General features: G+C 34.2%; 1 protein-coding gene across 7 annotated transcripts in view; it reads left to right on the forward strand.

The window, feature by feature from the left end:
- The window catches only part of ASPH (aspartate beta-hydroxylase), a 115,660-nt gene that overhangs the window by 45,816 nt on the left and 55,378 nt on the right, over window positions 1-14,466 (forward strand). For 6 of the 7 annotated variants that reach the window (XM_074818418.1, XM_074818455.1, XM_074818438.1 and 3 more), the window contains 7 exons: window positions 539-595; window positions 1,109-1,153; window positions 1,900-1,935; window positions 4,029-4,067; window positions 5,460-5,501; window positions 5,617-5,652; window positions 6,605-6,652. In XM_074818418.1, coding sequence (XP_074674519.1) covers window positions 539-595; window positions 1,109-1,153; window positions 1,900-1,935; window positions 4,029-4,067; window positions 5,460-5,501; window positions 5,617-5,652; window positions 6,605-6,652 — 303 coding nt within the window. The remainder of the gene's footprint in view (window positions 1-538; window positions 596-1,108; window positions 1,154-1,899; window positions 1,936-4,028; window positions 4,068-5,459; window positions 5,502-5,616; window positions 5,653-6,604; window positions 6,653-14,466) is intronic. The other variant, XM_074818428.1, reaches the window with a different exon arrangement.

Genomic DNA, 14,466 nt, shown 5'->3' on the forward strand with positions numbered 1-14,466 from the left:
GACAGAAGAAAAAAATCCATGTATTTAGCTATGCAATGAAAAGAAGTAAATTGCTCTAAATCTGTGATGCCAGAAGTAAATGTACAGATTTCTCAAGGTGTGATTTCTGGCTCTTATCTTGTCTTCTGTCTTGTCTATCTCTTATCTTGTCTTCTGTAGATCACCACCAGTGGTCCTCCTGCAGCTACTTTAGAACTTTGAGGATAAGGGAAGATTACACTTTTTTTAAATTAATATTAGAAGATCTGTTAAAAAATATTCATGGAGACTAATGGCTCTCATGGATATAGTTTTCATACTGAGGGTATAACAGAGGACTGACAGGTGACCCACCACTAAGAGGTGGCCCAACACCTTCCATTGGATTGCCATGTGTCAGGTTGCACGTGTCTGTAAGGTTTTAATTTGTCAGTTTTCAACTAGGGAGCTACACTTAACAATTGACAAGACACACCGTGGATGCAAGTTAAAATAATTGAGTATTAAAAACACTTCATATTTTTAATTTCAAACTTTATTTTTCGTATTTAATTTACAGTTTCAGATGAATATGTTATGACTGTGGAAGAGACAGTAAGTGATCCAGAAGCACCAGGTTTGTATATTTTAATGAGTTCAGATTATAATATAATCACTTACACTTTTTTAAACGTGCTTCAAAGTAATGCGTCGTGTTGACTAAGTCACAGTTTTATTTTCAAACCATTTTTTGTGTAGTTTCAAATAAGCCTGATTTTTGCAGCTGTGTTACCATTGCAGTTGTGAACACAATACTCCACAAATTCAATCCACAAATACTTACTTAAATATCTTGTTCTGTCCAGAGTCTCTCAGTCTAATCAATGGATTGTCAAAGACCTACTTGTATTCCTAATTTTAAGCCCAGATACAAATATGCATGAATTTATCTTGTGTGACTTAGTGTAGCTCCTGGATGTGTTTTACAATGCAGCTGTCACTTTCAAATCAAACATTGTAGTATTAACTCAGTATGTTTAGTTCTGTTATTCTTGAGCTAAATATGTGATGTTTTTAACTTCTCTTGTGCTATTTAGCTGTTGCATGAAAATTTGATTAGAATATAAAATATGAAATATTTTTATTTAAGGTGACTCTGAGCTAATGCTAGAAGATGCTATTGAACATTACACAGGTACAGTCCAAAGTCTTACTTATTTTTATTGCAGTTTTATTGAATTGTGGCCCCAAACCAAGACAAAAAAAAAACCCCAAAACATTGGAACTTATAGATAGCATTGGTTCCTTAGTAAGTTATTACATCTATATTTTTATTTACATTCTGAAAAAATACAGAGATCTACATGTAATACTTTTCTGTACGTCAGCCAAATGGGCAGAATAATATTTTGTGGGTTACATTTCCAGGAGAATGGATATTTGTATTTTAAATTGCATATAAATGTTTCTGTGAGTAAAAAATAAATTGAATTTGCCAGAGACGTTGAAGTTAGTGTGGTAAGTATCAGAAAAAAAGTAGTAAAATCTTTCTTTTTTGAAAGCAAGCAAGCTATAACAAGGGGATTCCAAAATTCCACTGTAGAAGTCTGCTGTATATAGAAATGATTTATGAGTATTTCAATTCTGAATTGTAGGTAATTTGTAGATTATTTCATGAACTGTATAATAAAAGCCTATTGATAGTGCTTTATCTTTTTAAAGTCTATCTTGTGATGCCAGAAAATGATTCGGTTCTTTTCACAGGATCTTTTAGAAATCTTCACCTTTGTTGAATTCTTACTAACTTTAATACAGTATAAAATACTATAGTTTAGAATATCTCTTTTGTCCTGAATAAACTTGACACTGTGTTATTTGTGTGTATTTATTGCCTCAAAATTCTATGAATTTTCATATTGATTTTTTTTTTTCTTTAAACAGAGAATGGAGTGCCTGAGGATGATAATGAAGACCATGGTATGACAACTGCTGTATTTAGTAAAATGACAGTACCAAAGTCTTTCGTTAATATGAAAGTGAAATTACTTTGTCTTAAAATTTTCTATGCTGTCACATTACTTTGCAAGTTCTCAATTAAGGGGTTTGTTTTTATTGTTTAACCCCATATGTATGTAACCAATCAACAGTCCTTAACACTGGAGCAAGTGTAGAATATGCATCTAGGTTATTTTATTACCTTGACATTAGCTCCAAAACTGCAGTTCACATCCACAAGAAGATTCACTTTAAAGCTTCAGATGCAAATGTCTGAGAAATGAGCAGATGTAGAAGCTTCTCTTTTCTAGAGTCAGTGTGTCTTCTCCATCTCTATCAGATGTGTTTCCCCCCTTCTGGCAGACTCTCTGATGTAATATTTTCTCCAATCCTGGTGCTTTCTAGAATTCTCAGAAAGCTGAGAGGGCAGTGCCAAGATGATTGTTGGCCAGAGCAGTTGAGTTTCTTTTCCAACTCTTGCTTTGTAAGACTTGGTTCTTAACTCAGATCAGCAACCAGCTCTAATAAGATTGCAGTTCCTGTAATCACTTCTACCTTGCCCTGTTGTCGTGGTTTGAACTTGATTGGCAGCCAAACACTATGCAGCCGCTCGCTCACCCTCCCCCTGCCTGGGGGATGACGAAGACAATTGGAGGGATAAATGGAGACTTGTAGTTTGAGATAAAAACAGTTTAGTAATTGTAATAAAATAAACCAACAACAATAATTGAAGGTACAAATGGGTAATGCACAATGCGATTGCTCACCACCCACTGACTGATACCCAGCCTGTTCCCGACTAGTGATCCCGAAATACCAATATCCTGCAATTGCAATCCTGGCAATGAGACAGAACCCCCTCTTTCATGGCCACCCCTTCTTTATATACTGAGCATGACATTACATGATATGGAATATTTAATTGGCTAATTTAGGTCCAGTGCTCTGACCGTGCTCCCTCCTGGCCTCTTGTACACCTGCGCACGGGCAGGACATGAGTTGGAAAGTCCTTGACCTCTTAGCAACAGCTGAAAACATCAGTGTATTATCAGCATTCTTCTCATACCAAATCCAAAACATAGCACTATTCTAGCTACTAAGAAGAAAAATTAACTATATCCCAGCTGAAACCAGGACGATGGTGTTGGGAGAAACTGAAGGCCTGTGGTAAGCTGCACCCACTTTGTCTAGCGTATTGAAAGGAGGAACCATTTCTTCATACCTTCTGCAGTTATTGCTAGTGCTAAAAATTCTTCAGTTGAAATGAGTGCATGTGCCCACAGTGAAGTATATAAATGGATTGATGTAATTACATGATGAAGAGTTTTATACAGTTTGTAGCAGTGAAACTAGAAAAAAAGGCAAGTTTGAGATTTTTCATCAAAAGTTAAAAGTTCTGGATTTTTTTTTAAGACTATGCTGTAAGAACTCTTTTTTTAAAAAAGATGGATGGGGAGCCAAGTGACTGTTAGTGCCTTTTAAGAGAAAACAATAGTATAAAGATTTATTTTTTTTAAATCTTATGTAAATAATCTTTTTCTGATGTGGGCTAGTGCCTATTAAGATAATGAAATTATCCAAAACACTGGATGAACATTGAACTTTATTTCTAAAATTCACAGTAAATGTATATTGAAAATTTAGACAATTAATGGATAGCATTTTGTCTGTTTTCAGACATTACCTGAAGTAATAAATATTCTTAACCTATTTCTTCTTCAGAGTTACAAAAATTAAACTGGCTCTTTTCTCAAAGATTAGGAATGTAGGTGAATTATTATAATTGTACAGAATGATAGCTTTCTTGTTGTCATCGTAGTTTTCAGTATTTCATCTGTGTAGAGAGAAATGCTTGAAATTTCAGCATTATGTTCAATTTGGTATTTGGTTTATGTCTGGAATTTCTAATACAAGCTCCAGTAAAGGTTCACATATCTATTCAGGCCCCAAAACTGGAGGAACTCTTTGAGAGTTTTGCATTTATCAGTAAAGAAATGAACTGGATGCTTAACCAAATTTTTAGGGTACTTTGTGCATAGGAACCATCCAGGAACTTTATTTTTCTTTCCTTTCAGAACCAAAACATGAAAAGCAGACTGAGACTGAAGATACAGGTATATACATATATATATGTATGTATATGTGTGTGTGTGTGTATGTGTGTGGGGTGTATGTATACTCCCACACACATCACCCCATGTATATATATTTATATATATGGAACATATTAGAAAATCTTTGTTTTGTATGTAATTAAAGTAGAAATGCCTGTAAATAAATGTTATTTGGAATATAAATGCTTTTCAAAATCAGAGAAATGTTTTGGAAAATTTAGTATAAAAATAATTAATCCTGCTATTTAAATACACTGAAATATGTAATCTGTGTGATCTTCAATCATGATATATTGCCAATTATGGCAAAAGTGAGTTACAGTCTGTGTAGTTATGAAGTTAGTTTTTTGACTATGAACTGGGACACCTTTTAATTATACCATCCTCAAGGATTCATCTTTAAGGTCTCAAGTCACCTGGGGTCTCAAGTGACAGAAAGTGGGACATATGAGGCTTTTTGTGGACATTTGGAAGACAGTAGTTCAGCATAGACACTCAGTTTTGCTGCCCGCTGTGAGCCTTACTCATAACCTTCTACCCAGTGCTTAAGATCGTTCAAAATTTACAGGCTGTTTATACTAGTTTGGTTTTGATGCTTACTTTTTGCTAGCGTCTTTGTCTAGTTAGCAGAAGCAGTTAAAAAATTATTTGTTTGCAGTCTTCTCTCTGGGTCCCATATACTTTTGTTGTCTTGGAATACCAGCTCTTTTGAGAGTCAACTGAGACAGCAGATTGAAAAATGCACAATTATTTAGTTTAGAATGAAGTCAAGAAATTCTCTAGTGTAAATAAATTGTAAGTATCTCTTTTGTCACATTTGCGATCATAAGCTTAAGAGGACAGTCAAATGAGTTAAAAGGTGCTATATTGAAAGAAAATAAAAATAATTTAATCTTCTGTGGAATCCATAATTTAAGTTGAACTTGCTCATTGTGCTCAGGAATGGGAGTAGGACCCACCAAGGCATTGCACATTTATCCAAACAAAAAGACTTTTAAAGTAGAAGTTTGTAGGGTTTTTTGGTTTGTTTTTTAATGTGTGTAGCAGATGGAGTCAATGCTGCAAAAGGTGAAAGTGGGGATACTGATTATGCTTAGAAAGTTTAAGGAGTGTTTTTAAAATTTCAGTTTTTAAAGTTACTGGGTCTTAATCCAAACAACATCTGTTCAAAAGGTGCAATTTTGAAATATTTACCTAATGAATACAGCAACTCTTTAGTGAAACAGGGAAAGAAAATTTAAGAAGTAATTTCTTATTTCCCTCAAATTCATCAAATTTCCTGTTTGTTCACAGTTAAACATGGTGTGCTAGCTGTATTCTTCTGTGTTGTATGTAAGTTTCATCAGTTGAGGGCTTGACTTCATTATTGCTCTGAATTTAATGTTTTCTTAGCTGGTGAGGACCTGGAGGAGGTGAATGAAGCCACGGAGCCAGGTATATATTTTGTAATTGTGACCTTAAAGTGGTTTGATGAAATATATGCATTTTGAAATCCAATGTTAAAAAACAACAACCGCTGATTATATACGTTTTATACTTTCTCTTATAGATGAAATTATTGAAGATACTGATAAAGAGCTTTCAGGTATGAGTTTTTATAGTTTGTGAAAGAAAACATTTTTTCTTCCATTTTTATTTGTTAATATAATTAAAAAACAAAAATTGAAGCAGAGAAATGTGCTATATAGAATCATAGAACAGTTTAGCTTTAAAGATCATCTGGTCCAACCCCTACACCTTCCACTAGATCAGGTTGCTCAAAGCCCCATCCAGCCTGACTTTGAACACTTTCAGGGATGGGGCATCCACAACTTCTCTGGGCAACCTGTGCCAGTGTCTCACCACCCTCACAGTGAAGAACTTCTTCCTTATATCCAAGGGCTGCTCTCAAGCTCTTCATCCCCCAGTCTGTACTGATACTGGAGATTGTCCTGACCCAGGTGCAGGACCTTACATTTGGCCTTGTTGAACTTCATGACATCTTATGAAGTACTGACGAGCTTCAATTTGAGGAATGGATTATGTTAATGTCTCGCATTACTACTAAAAAAGATTCAGTTGTAAATTTTTGTTTCTTGTGCTGGTGTCAGAGAATTTTAAATGACTACTGGGTCAAATGTAATTCAAAGACTTGCTCTGAGAAGGTAAAAATATAATTAAGCAAGATTTTTTTCCAGACATGACATGACATGTGTATAGGATTTGAGGCTATATTTATTTAGGTTTTCTATTTGAAAAATGTGTTCTAATATAATTAAATGGGGAAAAAAACATTATTGTTTTACACAAATAACAATTGTAAACAAAATCACTTTTAGGGGGTGTAATAGCACTGGAAGTCAGTAACAAAGAGGAGCTAAACTTTTGGACATGAAATATATTCAGTACCTTTTTTCTACTCTTAAGTTAACTTGGTTGTTCGGCAGTTTGTCTTCCTTTTTGTTTGATACTAACTTGATTGGGTGGCTGATGGGGAATAAAAACAAAATTGTGAACATACTGTGTGTAACTTTCAACACTTATTTTCTTTGTTACAGTAGAAAGTAAGCATACAGAAGATGTGGCCACTGAACCAGAGCAATCAGGTTTGTATATTATCTTTTGCATAAGTTTGCTACTTTAAAAAAAAAATCAAAAAATGAGAATGATATATGTCATAGAATAGAATTCTATACTGAAAAAAAAAAAAACCCAACATTCATAACTTTTTCTGCAGCTTTTTTCTTACAAGGATAAACAACTGTGTCGTTTGATTCTTGAGGTTTTAATGACAATATTTTAGTAGCTTACAGAGTACTCTTCAGTTTAGAAGCTGAGAGTGCTCCCAGTTCAGAAAAACTTACAGCAATAAAAATGGCCATATTAGGTCATGGGAAGCTAGTCAGTAGTGCATACTCAAGAAAGAGAGTATATGTAAAAAGAAAGAAAATAAAGTGGAATGTCTCCCCAGCTTTGAGTATTTTACCTATGGGCTTTCCAACTCAGAGAATTTATTTCCCTCTCTTTGATTCTGTTTACCGTCTGCAGCCAGCATCCTGGCTATTCTCAGTTCTTTTCTGGTGAGGCTGACTCCCTCCATGCACATACCTCTCTATTCATGCAACCTTCATTCTATAGCACTTGCTATTACCTTCAGTAATAGCACTTGGTCCCATGTGACATGTCTAATTTAAACATACATATGAAATTAAAAAGAACTGAATTTTGAAGTAAAATATTTCACAATTACAACTGAGAACATAGTAAGTATATGAATGTTTTCTAAGCCCAAGCTGTAGTAGCATGTGAAACTGTGGGAGATTTGTGCTTTGGCTAGTACAATTTCAGAATTTTTAAGTATCATTTTTGAAACTATACAATCCTGCAGTTTATTCATTGGCCTACTAAAGTACTAATACTTCCACTGGAAAAATTCAGCTGAGGAAAATTTGCATCTTACTTCTGCAAAAGTAGTATTACAGAGCACTGTTGATAGGTCACTCTTTTGAGCATAAGGGAAAAATATTCACCTTTTTGTAAATGTTTAGAGAACTGTCCAGTTTGAATTGTTTGTACAATTTTGACTTGCATAAATGCCTGTTCAAGATGAGGATTATTCAAATTATGATTTAGTGTGTAAGTTAATCTTAAATGTTTGTTTTTTTTCCCAAAAAAAGAAGCTATAGCTACATGGAAAGTTTGCAAACAAATTACTTTGTGAAAAGGAGTGAAGGGATATCATTATTGTCATTTAAAGTTACTTCCTGTTTTTTAAGAAATAGTTTTTGTCTTGTGCTGGATAAATGCTAGTAATAATTACTGGGTTATATAGAAGCAGTCCAAATAAAACTGAACAGTTTTAATTTACAACTTTGATTTTAATTATTTGAGACAGACCTAGAAAATTTTGCTGTTAAGGGAAATATAAAATTTCAGGGCTCAAAATATGTGCATGCTTCCTTTCTAGAGTAACTGATCATGTGTGGTGATACTGTCACTTCTCTGTGTATCAGTCAGATCTATTGGAGTCCGACTGTGACGCACTCTTTGGGCACTGATCTGGAAGCAGGACTATTTTGTCATGCCATCACATTTTTCTTGACATAACTGATTTTAAGAACAAGAGCACTTCCAGCTCTTCCATCTGTTGCCTGACAGTAGTCAACACAGAGTTTACCAAAACCATTTCTTCTAAATTTGAAGATTGCATATTGTTACCTTTAATCTGCTTTTTGGAGTTAATTGTTACAAGTTGCTAGTTTGTTCTTTGTAACAAAGTAGTTGTATTGAGTGAAACACTGGGTTGTATCTCTGTGCAGTAAATCACAGAACCTGCAATCCAGGAGCCTGGAGAGCTGTATTATTGTTTTGTTCTCATTAACCTGAGCACCTTTGTGGGTTAGTTAATCTTTGCAATATGCACAAGCTCTTACGTGGTGTGGTGCCCAGGTAGTTCTGTGGGGTTTTGGTTTTCCTTGCAGGAAAGGAAACTTGGTTCTTGGGCATACCAAAAGCATCCAGAGAAGTGAAAAAACATGGGAGGTCTTTGTGGTTGCCCAGTACAGATTGGAGGCATGGTTTAGTTCATGTTTTAATTTACATGTTGAACCTTAACTGAGGTGGTTTGAAATACTCACATCAATACATAACTGTTGTCTGTGACGTCTTTCTGACCTGTTTATCATAACAGCCACATGGTGTGTTGAAATGTTTGAAGCCACAGGTGTTCATTAATAGATGCCTTATCTAAAAATGTTTTGTTTCATAATGAATATGAAATTTTTTTTAACCAAAGCTTGTAATCAAAGTAGGAAAAAGCAGTAGTTACCTTTGACAGCATAGGCAAGAAGTTCAGCAAAGGTAGTGTTCAGTTGGATTGTTGTGCTTTAAGTTGGAACTGCAGAACAAGAAAAGATGTTTTCTCTTAGAAAATGTAGCTGCTTAGAGTTAAAATAACAAAAAGGCCCTTACAGAACTACTGCAAAATTTCAACAGTAGATAATTCCACTGCACAGTGTCAGTTGTATTGATATGAGGATATTGAGATGATCTCTTGACTTACATACAGTATTTTAAAGCTAAATTCGGAATCCAAGTACCAACTTGAAATCTTTTGGTTTTGTGGACCATATTTCTGTTACTTTTTGTGCTGTAATTAATGTATCTATCTTGCAGCAGTAAATTAATTTCCTACCTTCACAAAAAAAAAAAATCTTGTGTATTGTACAGTTGTGGATGTTTTCCGAATATTTTGTTTAGAATCATAGAATCATTTAGGTTGGAAAAGACATCATCCAGTCCAACTGTAAAACCAACACTGCCAAGTCTGCCACTAAAACATGTCCCTAAGCATGTCTAACATCTTTTAAATACCTCCAGGGATGGTGACACAACCACTTCCCTGGGCAGCCTGTTCCAATGCTTAACAACCCTTTCGATGCAGAAATTTTTCCTAATATCCAGTCTAAACCTCCCCTGGTACAACTTGAGGCTGTTTCCTCTTGTCCTATCATTTGCTACATGAGAAAAGAGACTGACACTTACCCCGCTACAACCTCCTTTCAGGTAGTTGTAGAGAGCAGTAAGGTTTCCCCTGACCCTCCTTTTCCGCAGACTAAACAACCCCAGTTCCCTCAGCTGCTCCTCATAAGACTTGTGCTCTAGACCCTTCACCAGCTTCGTTGCCCTTCTCTGGACACGCTCCAGGACCTCAATGTCTTTCTTGTGGTGAGGGATAGTGAACACAGGTGAGGTCTCACCAATGCCAAGTACAAAGGGACAATCGCTTCTTTAGCTGCAGGTGGACTTTCAAATAAGATGGTGGAATTGAACCTAGTTGTCCACTCTCATTTTATTGTGATATGAAGAGAGTTCATACTGTTTTTAAACACTGTTAGAATAAAACAAGTTATATTTTATTGAAATAGTATTTATTTTTGATCCTTTCAAAAGGTTTTTTAGATTTATTGTTTTTAACTTCAGTTGTTTTCAAAACTAGTGCAACACACTTCTTAAATCATGAGATTAGGGTATGTTAGGTATGTTAGCTGACAAGGGCTTGTTAGCTCTATCCAGGTATATCTTGTGGAAATAATAATAGCAGCACTGGAAGGAGCAAATATTTTCTTTTTCCCTTCATGGGGAAAAAAGTGAGAGAATCAATCAAAAATTATTTATTCAGTTATTAAGCACACGAGTAACTATTAGAAGTGGTACCATGTATATGATTCTTCCTTTAGGAAGTAGAAAAGGAAAATAAATTGATCAGCACAAAATCTGCAACAGTGTACTCAAGAACCTTCAGTAATTTGCGTAGTTATGTGGAAACCACTCTGAAGGCAGAAGAACTATTGTTTATCAGTTTTGGTAAAAAGCTGATTGTGTCAGCACCTAAAGTAGAATTCACATTGCGTCTCTGAAAATTGAGAAAAGAAATGGGACATAAATAAACTACTGACCAGGAATAAACATTATTAAACACTATTAAGTATTTTTACCTGCCTTTTTTGGATGTGAAAATTTCAGTTTGAAGGCAACACTATTCTCACATTTTCCAAGGATTTTATTTTATTTAATTTGCGGTAGAGGATTCAGTATGGGAGGTTTTTGTTGTCGGAAGTCTTTTCTCCTTTGTTCATGCGATTTCATTTCATCAGGCATTCAAAGCTAGTATTTCCTGTTATTTCAGCAATAATAATATTAAAGTTCATTGTACTAGAGACTCAAGAATTCTCTTCTGAATGAAGAACACCTATGTGTTCTCATGTGCACTCTTTACATATATAAAAGATTTATCTATGTAATAAACATAACTTCAGTTATTGTAAAAGATACTCAGAAATGTCACTATAGAGTCCTTATTCTCAGGTAGTATAAATTCATGCAACTTCATTTAAAGCATGGTATTGGTTTGTAATAAGGTTAGGAGTAGTTGTTTGACTTTTATCTGAAACATAGGTACTTACTTGTTTTGGAAAGAAAACAAGAGACAGTTCAGAGGATTAATTTAGTTGTCAGGAACGTTCTCATACAACCAGTGAAGAAATCAGGTGTCGGATTTGAATATGCTGGAGTGCAAGTCAAAAGTTTTTTGCTACCTTAAGGGCATATCACAAAACAAATAGCAGTAGGCAACTGCATCTTTAGGTATCTGTATGTACTGTTTTCCAATTCTCCACATTTACTTCTAAAACTATTACCAATGTTACTTTCCAGCAGTAAGTTATTTTAACTACAGTTGTAGGCTGTGTTTCTGTAAACTAATGCACTTGAGTGGTATGATAGGCCAGCTTGAAATATTACTGATGTAGGATGTTTGGCTAACCCTGTTTTACACATAAATTGCAGTGATTGTGGTTGAGTGATGCTTGTTGGAGACGTATTTTAAGGGAGACATTACAGTTTTTTGGGATACATTTACTCTTTGTATTTGAATTTTGATCCCTCTTGTATATGTTCAGATTTAAAATATTTAAGCGTTGTTTCCCCTTCCCTCCCTTTCATCTTGTATCCTTGACATTTTTATAACCCTGCATTTATTTTACCAACTGCTGAAATCCCTTATGTTTAGAGAGGTTTCCACTTTACAACTTCGACCCTTCCTGATTCCCTGGCTCCTCTTTTCCAACTGTATGTGTCCTTGACTTTTTTTTTAAAAAAAAAAAAGATAAATTTGTTTTAATGTATTTGTGACATGGCCTAGATTTCCTTTACAAGGTAAATGAAGTGCCATATGATGAGAAAAAAAAATGCTGCTTAGATAAATATTTAAAAGTTTACATTTCCCACCTTATACAGCAACTTTGTGTATATTCACTATGATAGCTCCTAGAAATTATAGCTTTCTCAAATTAACTAGTGTTATACAAAGTTGCATTTTTTAGCATTTAAGATTTTTTTTTTGTTTTGTTTTAGAGTAAGTTGTGTTTTGGTTGGTCCTTTAATATAGATTTCCCCTTATTTTTTCAGATACTTAGAGCTTCAAAAGAAAAGTCCCTACATCAGGAGGACCAGCCCTAACCATACGCTACAAAAGGGGAGCAGATGCTTGTAATAGATCTTATGATGTAATTACCAAGCAGTTCAGGGTTTGGGGAACAAACACTAAGATATTGTAAATGGGTTGTAGCCAACTGTCATTTTAGTAAGCTTTTTTAACACTTGGATGTTTAATTTACATTCTTGTCTGATTTTTTTTTCTTGGTCAAGTTTAGTGAATTCATTATTTTTCTTCTGTGTTTGTGACAGAGTTGCAACTTTGAGCTGCATTTCATATGTGCTGTTCAAGCAATTGTTAATCTATTTATAACGTAGCAGCAAGTACATTTTTTCAGATTTTAATATATATCTTTTGTTGTGGATTCATACAGTATGTACAGAGCAGTTTGGTCAAATGAAACATATAATATTATGAATTTTTAAATGTTTTATAACTGCTGATACAGCATACAGCCTAACTGCATTTTATCGAAAACACTAATCAGGCGCACACTATGCTGTGAAGTTTGACTTATATCTCTTTGCACTGATGTTATGTCAACAGTTACACTACATAAATTTCAGGTGATTTTTAAAATAATCTAACAAGATACAAAATGTATGTTTAATTCATATTAATAAAAGGGCAGATTACTAAATTACTTTTTTCAGAAACCCTTTAGGTGTGAATTAGAACTCTTTATTTATGCACATTTGGGGTTTTTTAAAGCAAAAAAGCCTAGAAACTACATAATAGCCTGGCAGGGAGTCAGTGTAGATTGCAGCAAAGCTGAGTTGCCAGAATCAGGTAGAGCTCAGTAGAATTCTTCTGGTTTGCCTACCAATATAACGATCTCAAAGCTGGGTTTAGTAAGCTTTATATTAAGTGAATTATTTAAAATAAGTCAAATTTGCGTAAATCCTTGACTTGTAAATTTTATTTTCAATTTAATTTTTTTTAAAAAAACCCCAAACTTTAAAAATTCAATCTTAAGAAAAAAAGGATATCAAAATTTAAGACCTGTGATCGTAAACGCTCTTGTAAATGGTACGTCTGAAATTTAAACTTCGAGTGATTTAGAATTTTAGTATAACAGGTGTACTTTTTACCTGTTCTGTGCTGCTGTTCCACAATTATGAAGACATATTTTATTCTTCAGCATTTTGCGTGTGTTCCTTTTTGGCTCAGGAATAATTTCTGTGATTTTAGGAAGTTGCCAAGCCTGATATGGGAGCTTAGAAGAAATACAATAAGATAAGTTTTTAAGAAGAAAAATCAATTTGGTAACCCTAACAATGGTTACCTTTTGTTTGACAGGGAGATGTTAAATTTCTGTGACACTGTTTTGAAGTCAGGTTTTTAGTTGCTTACATTTATAGTGAAAAGGGCATCATATATGCTTGCCTTTTTTTGTTTGGGATTTCAGTAAGACTCCATGTAAGTGAGTGTTACATCTGATGAACAAACACAGATGTCCCAAAGTGATTTCTTCAGACTTTTCAGGAAAGCAATAATACTCTTAGACTGTGATGCAGTTTGGGATGGGATGTACTAGTAAAATTACCTGTGATTGTGAATTGCAGAGCAATAATTTTTACAAAGCCATATTTTATGAGGAAGCTTGGGAATAATTTTAGAGTGGTGAATGGAGAACTTTTTATATAACAGTGGCAGCCTATTCCTAGAATTGTGGGACTGTGAGAGTGTATTATGCTGTGATCAAATTTTAAGTATTTTGTACCTGGGTATGTGATTCTATGTGCTTCATGTTTACAGAAATATGCCAAGCTGAGCAAGGTCAAGCAGACTATTAAAAAATGTATATTTAATCTGTTTTAATGTTTGGCTGCAATAAAACACAGAAGAATATCTTTGTCTTTCTAGTCTCATTATTTCCCAAATGTGGTAGATATTAACTATGGGGATAAATATTTCTCTCAGCCACTAATTAGTGTTATTATTTTTCAAAGTAATAATTTTTAATATATAAAATATATATTTGAAAGTATTTACAAGGAGGAAGAAATCTAGCAAGCAGAAGTAATTTTTATTTCTGGATGGTATTATGTGAAGGAAATGGGCATTACATTAAGGTCTGTGTCTTCTGAAGTTGTGTATTATAGAAATATAATTGGAGTATTGTGTAATTGGAGTATTAGCTATTCTGCAATCAGTTTGGCCTGAATTTTGCCCATGATACTTAACTTCTATTCGTAATATAAAATGGATGAGATATGACTCTTTAACAAACGTGAGGCAAGTATGATATTTACCTTTCACAGAGAAATAGTCTAGTTCATGGTCTGTAGTTTAAATCAGAAATCTAACAAGGTTGTTGTGTCTGTACAGTTCTCTGTTTGAAAACAAAAATCTTCCTTGACCCTTCAGTTTTCAAACACCTCCAAATTTTTATGATGTTATATTGCTGAATAAAGAACTGTA

This window comes from Strix aluco, chromosome 1 (assembly GCF_031877795.1).
Source record: "Strix aluco isolate bStrAlu1 chromosome 1, bStrAlu1.hap1, whole genome shotgun sequence".
NCBI classification, from domain to species: domain Eukaryota; kingdom Metazoa; phylum Chordata; class Aves; order Strigiformes; family Strigidae; genus Strix; species Strix aluco.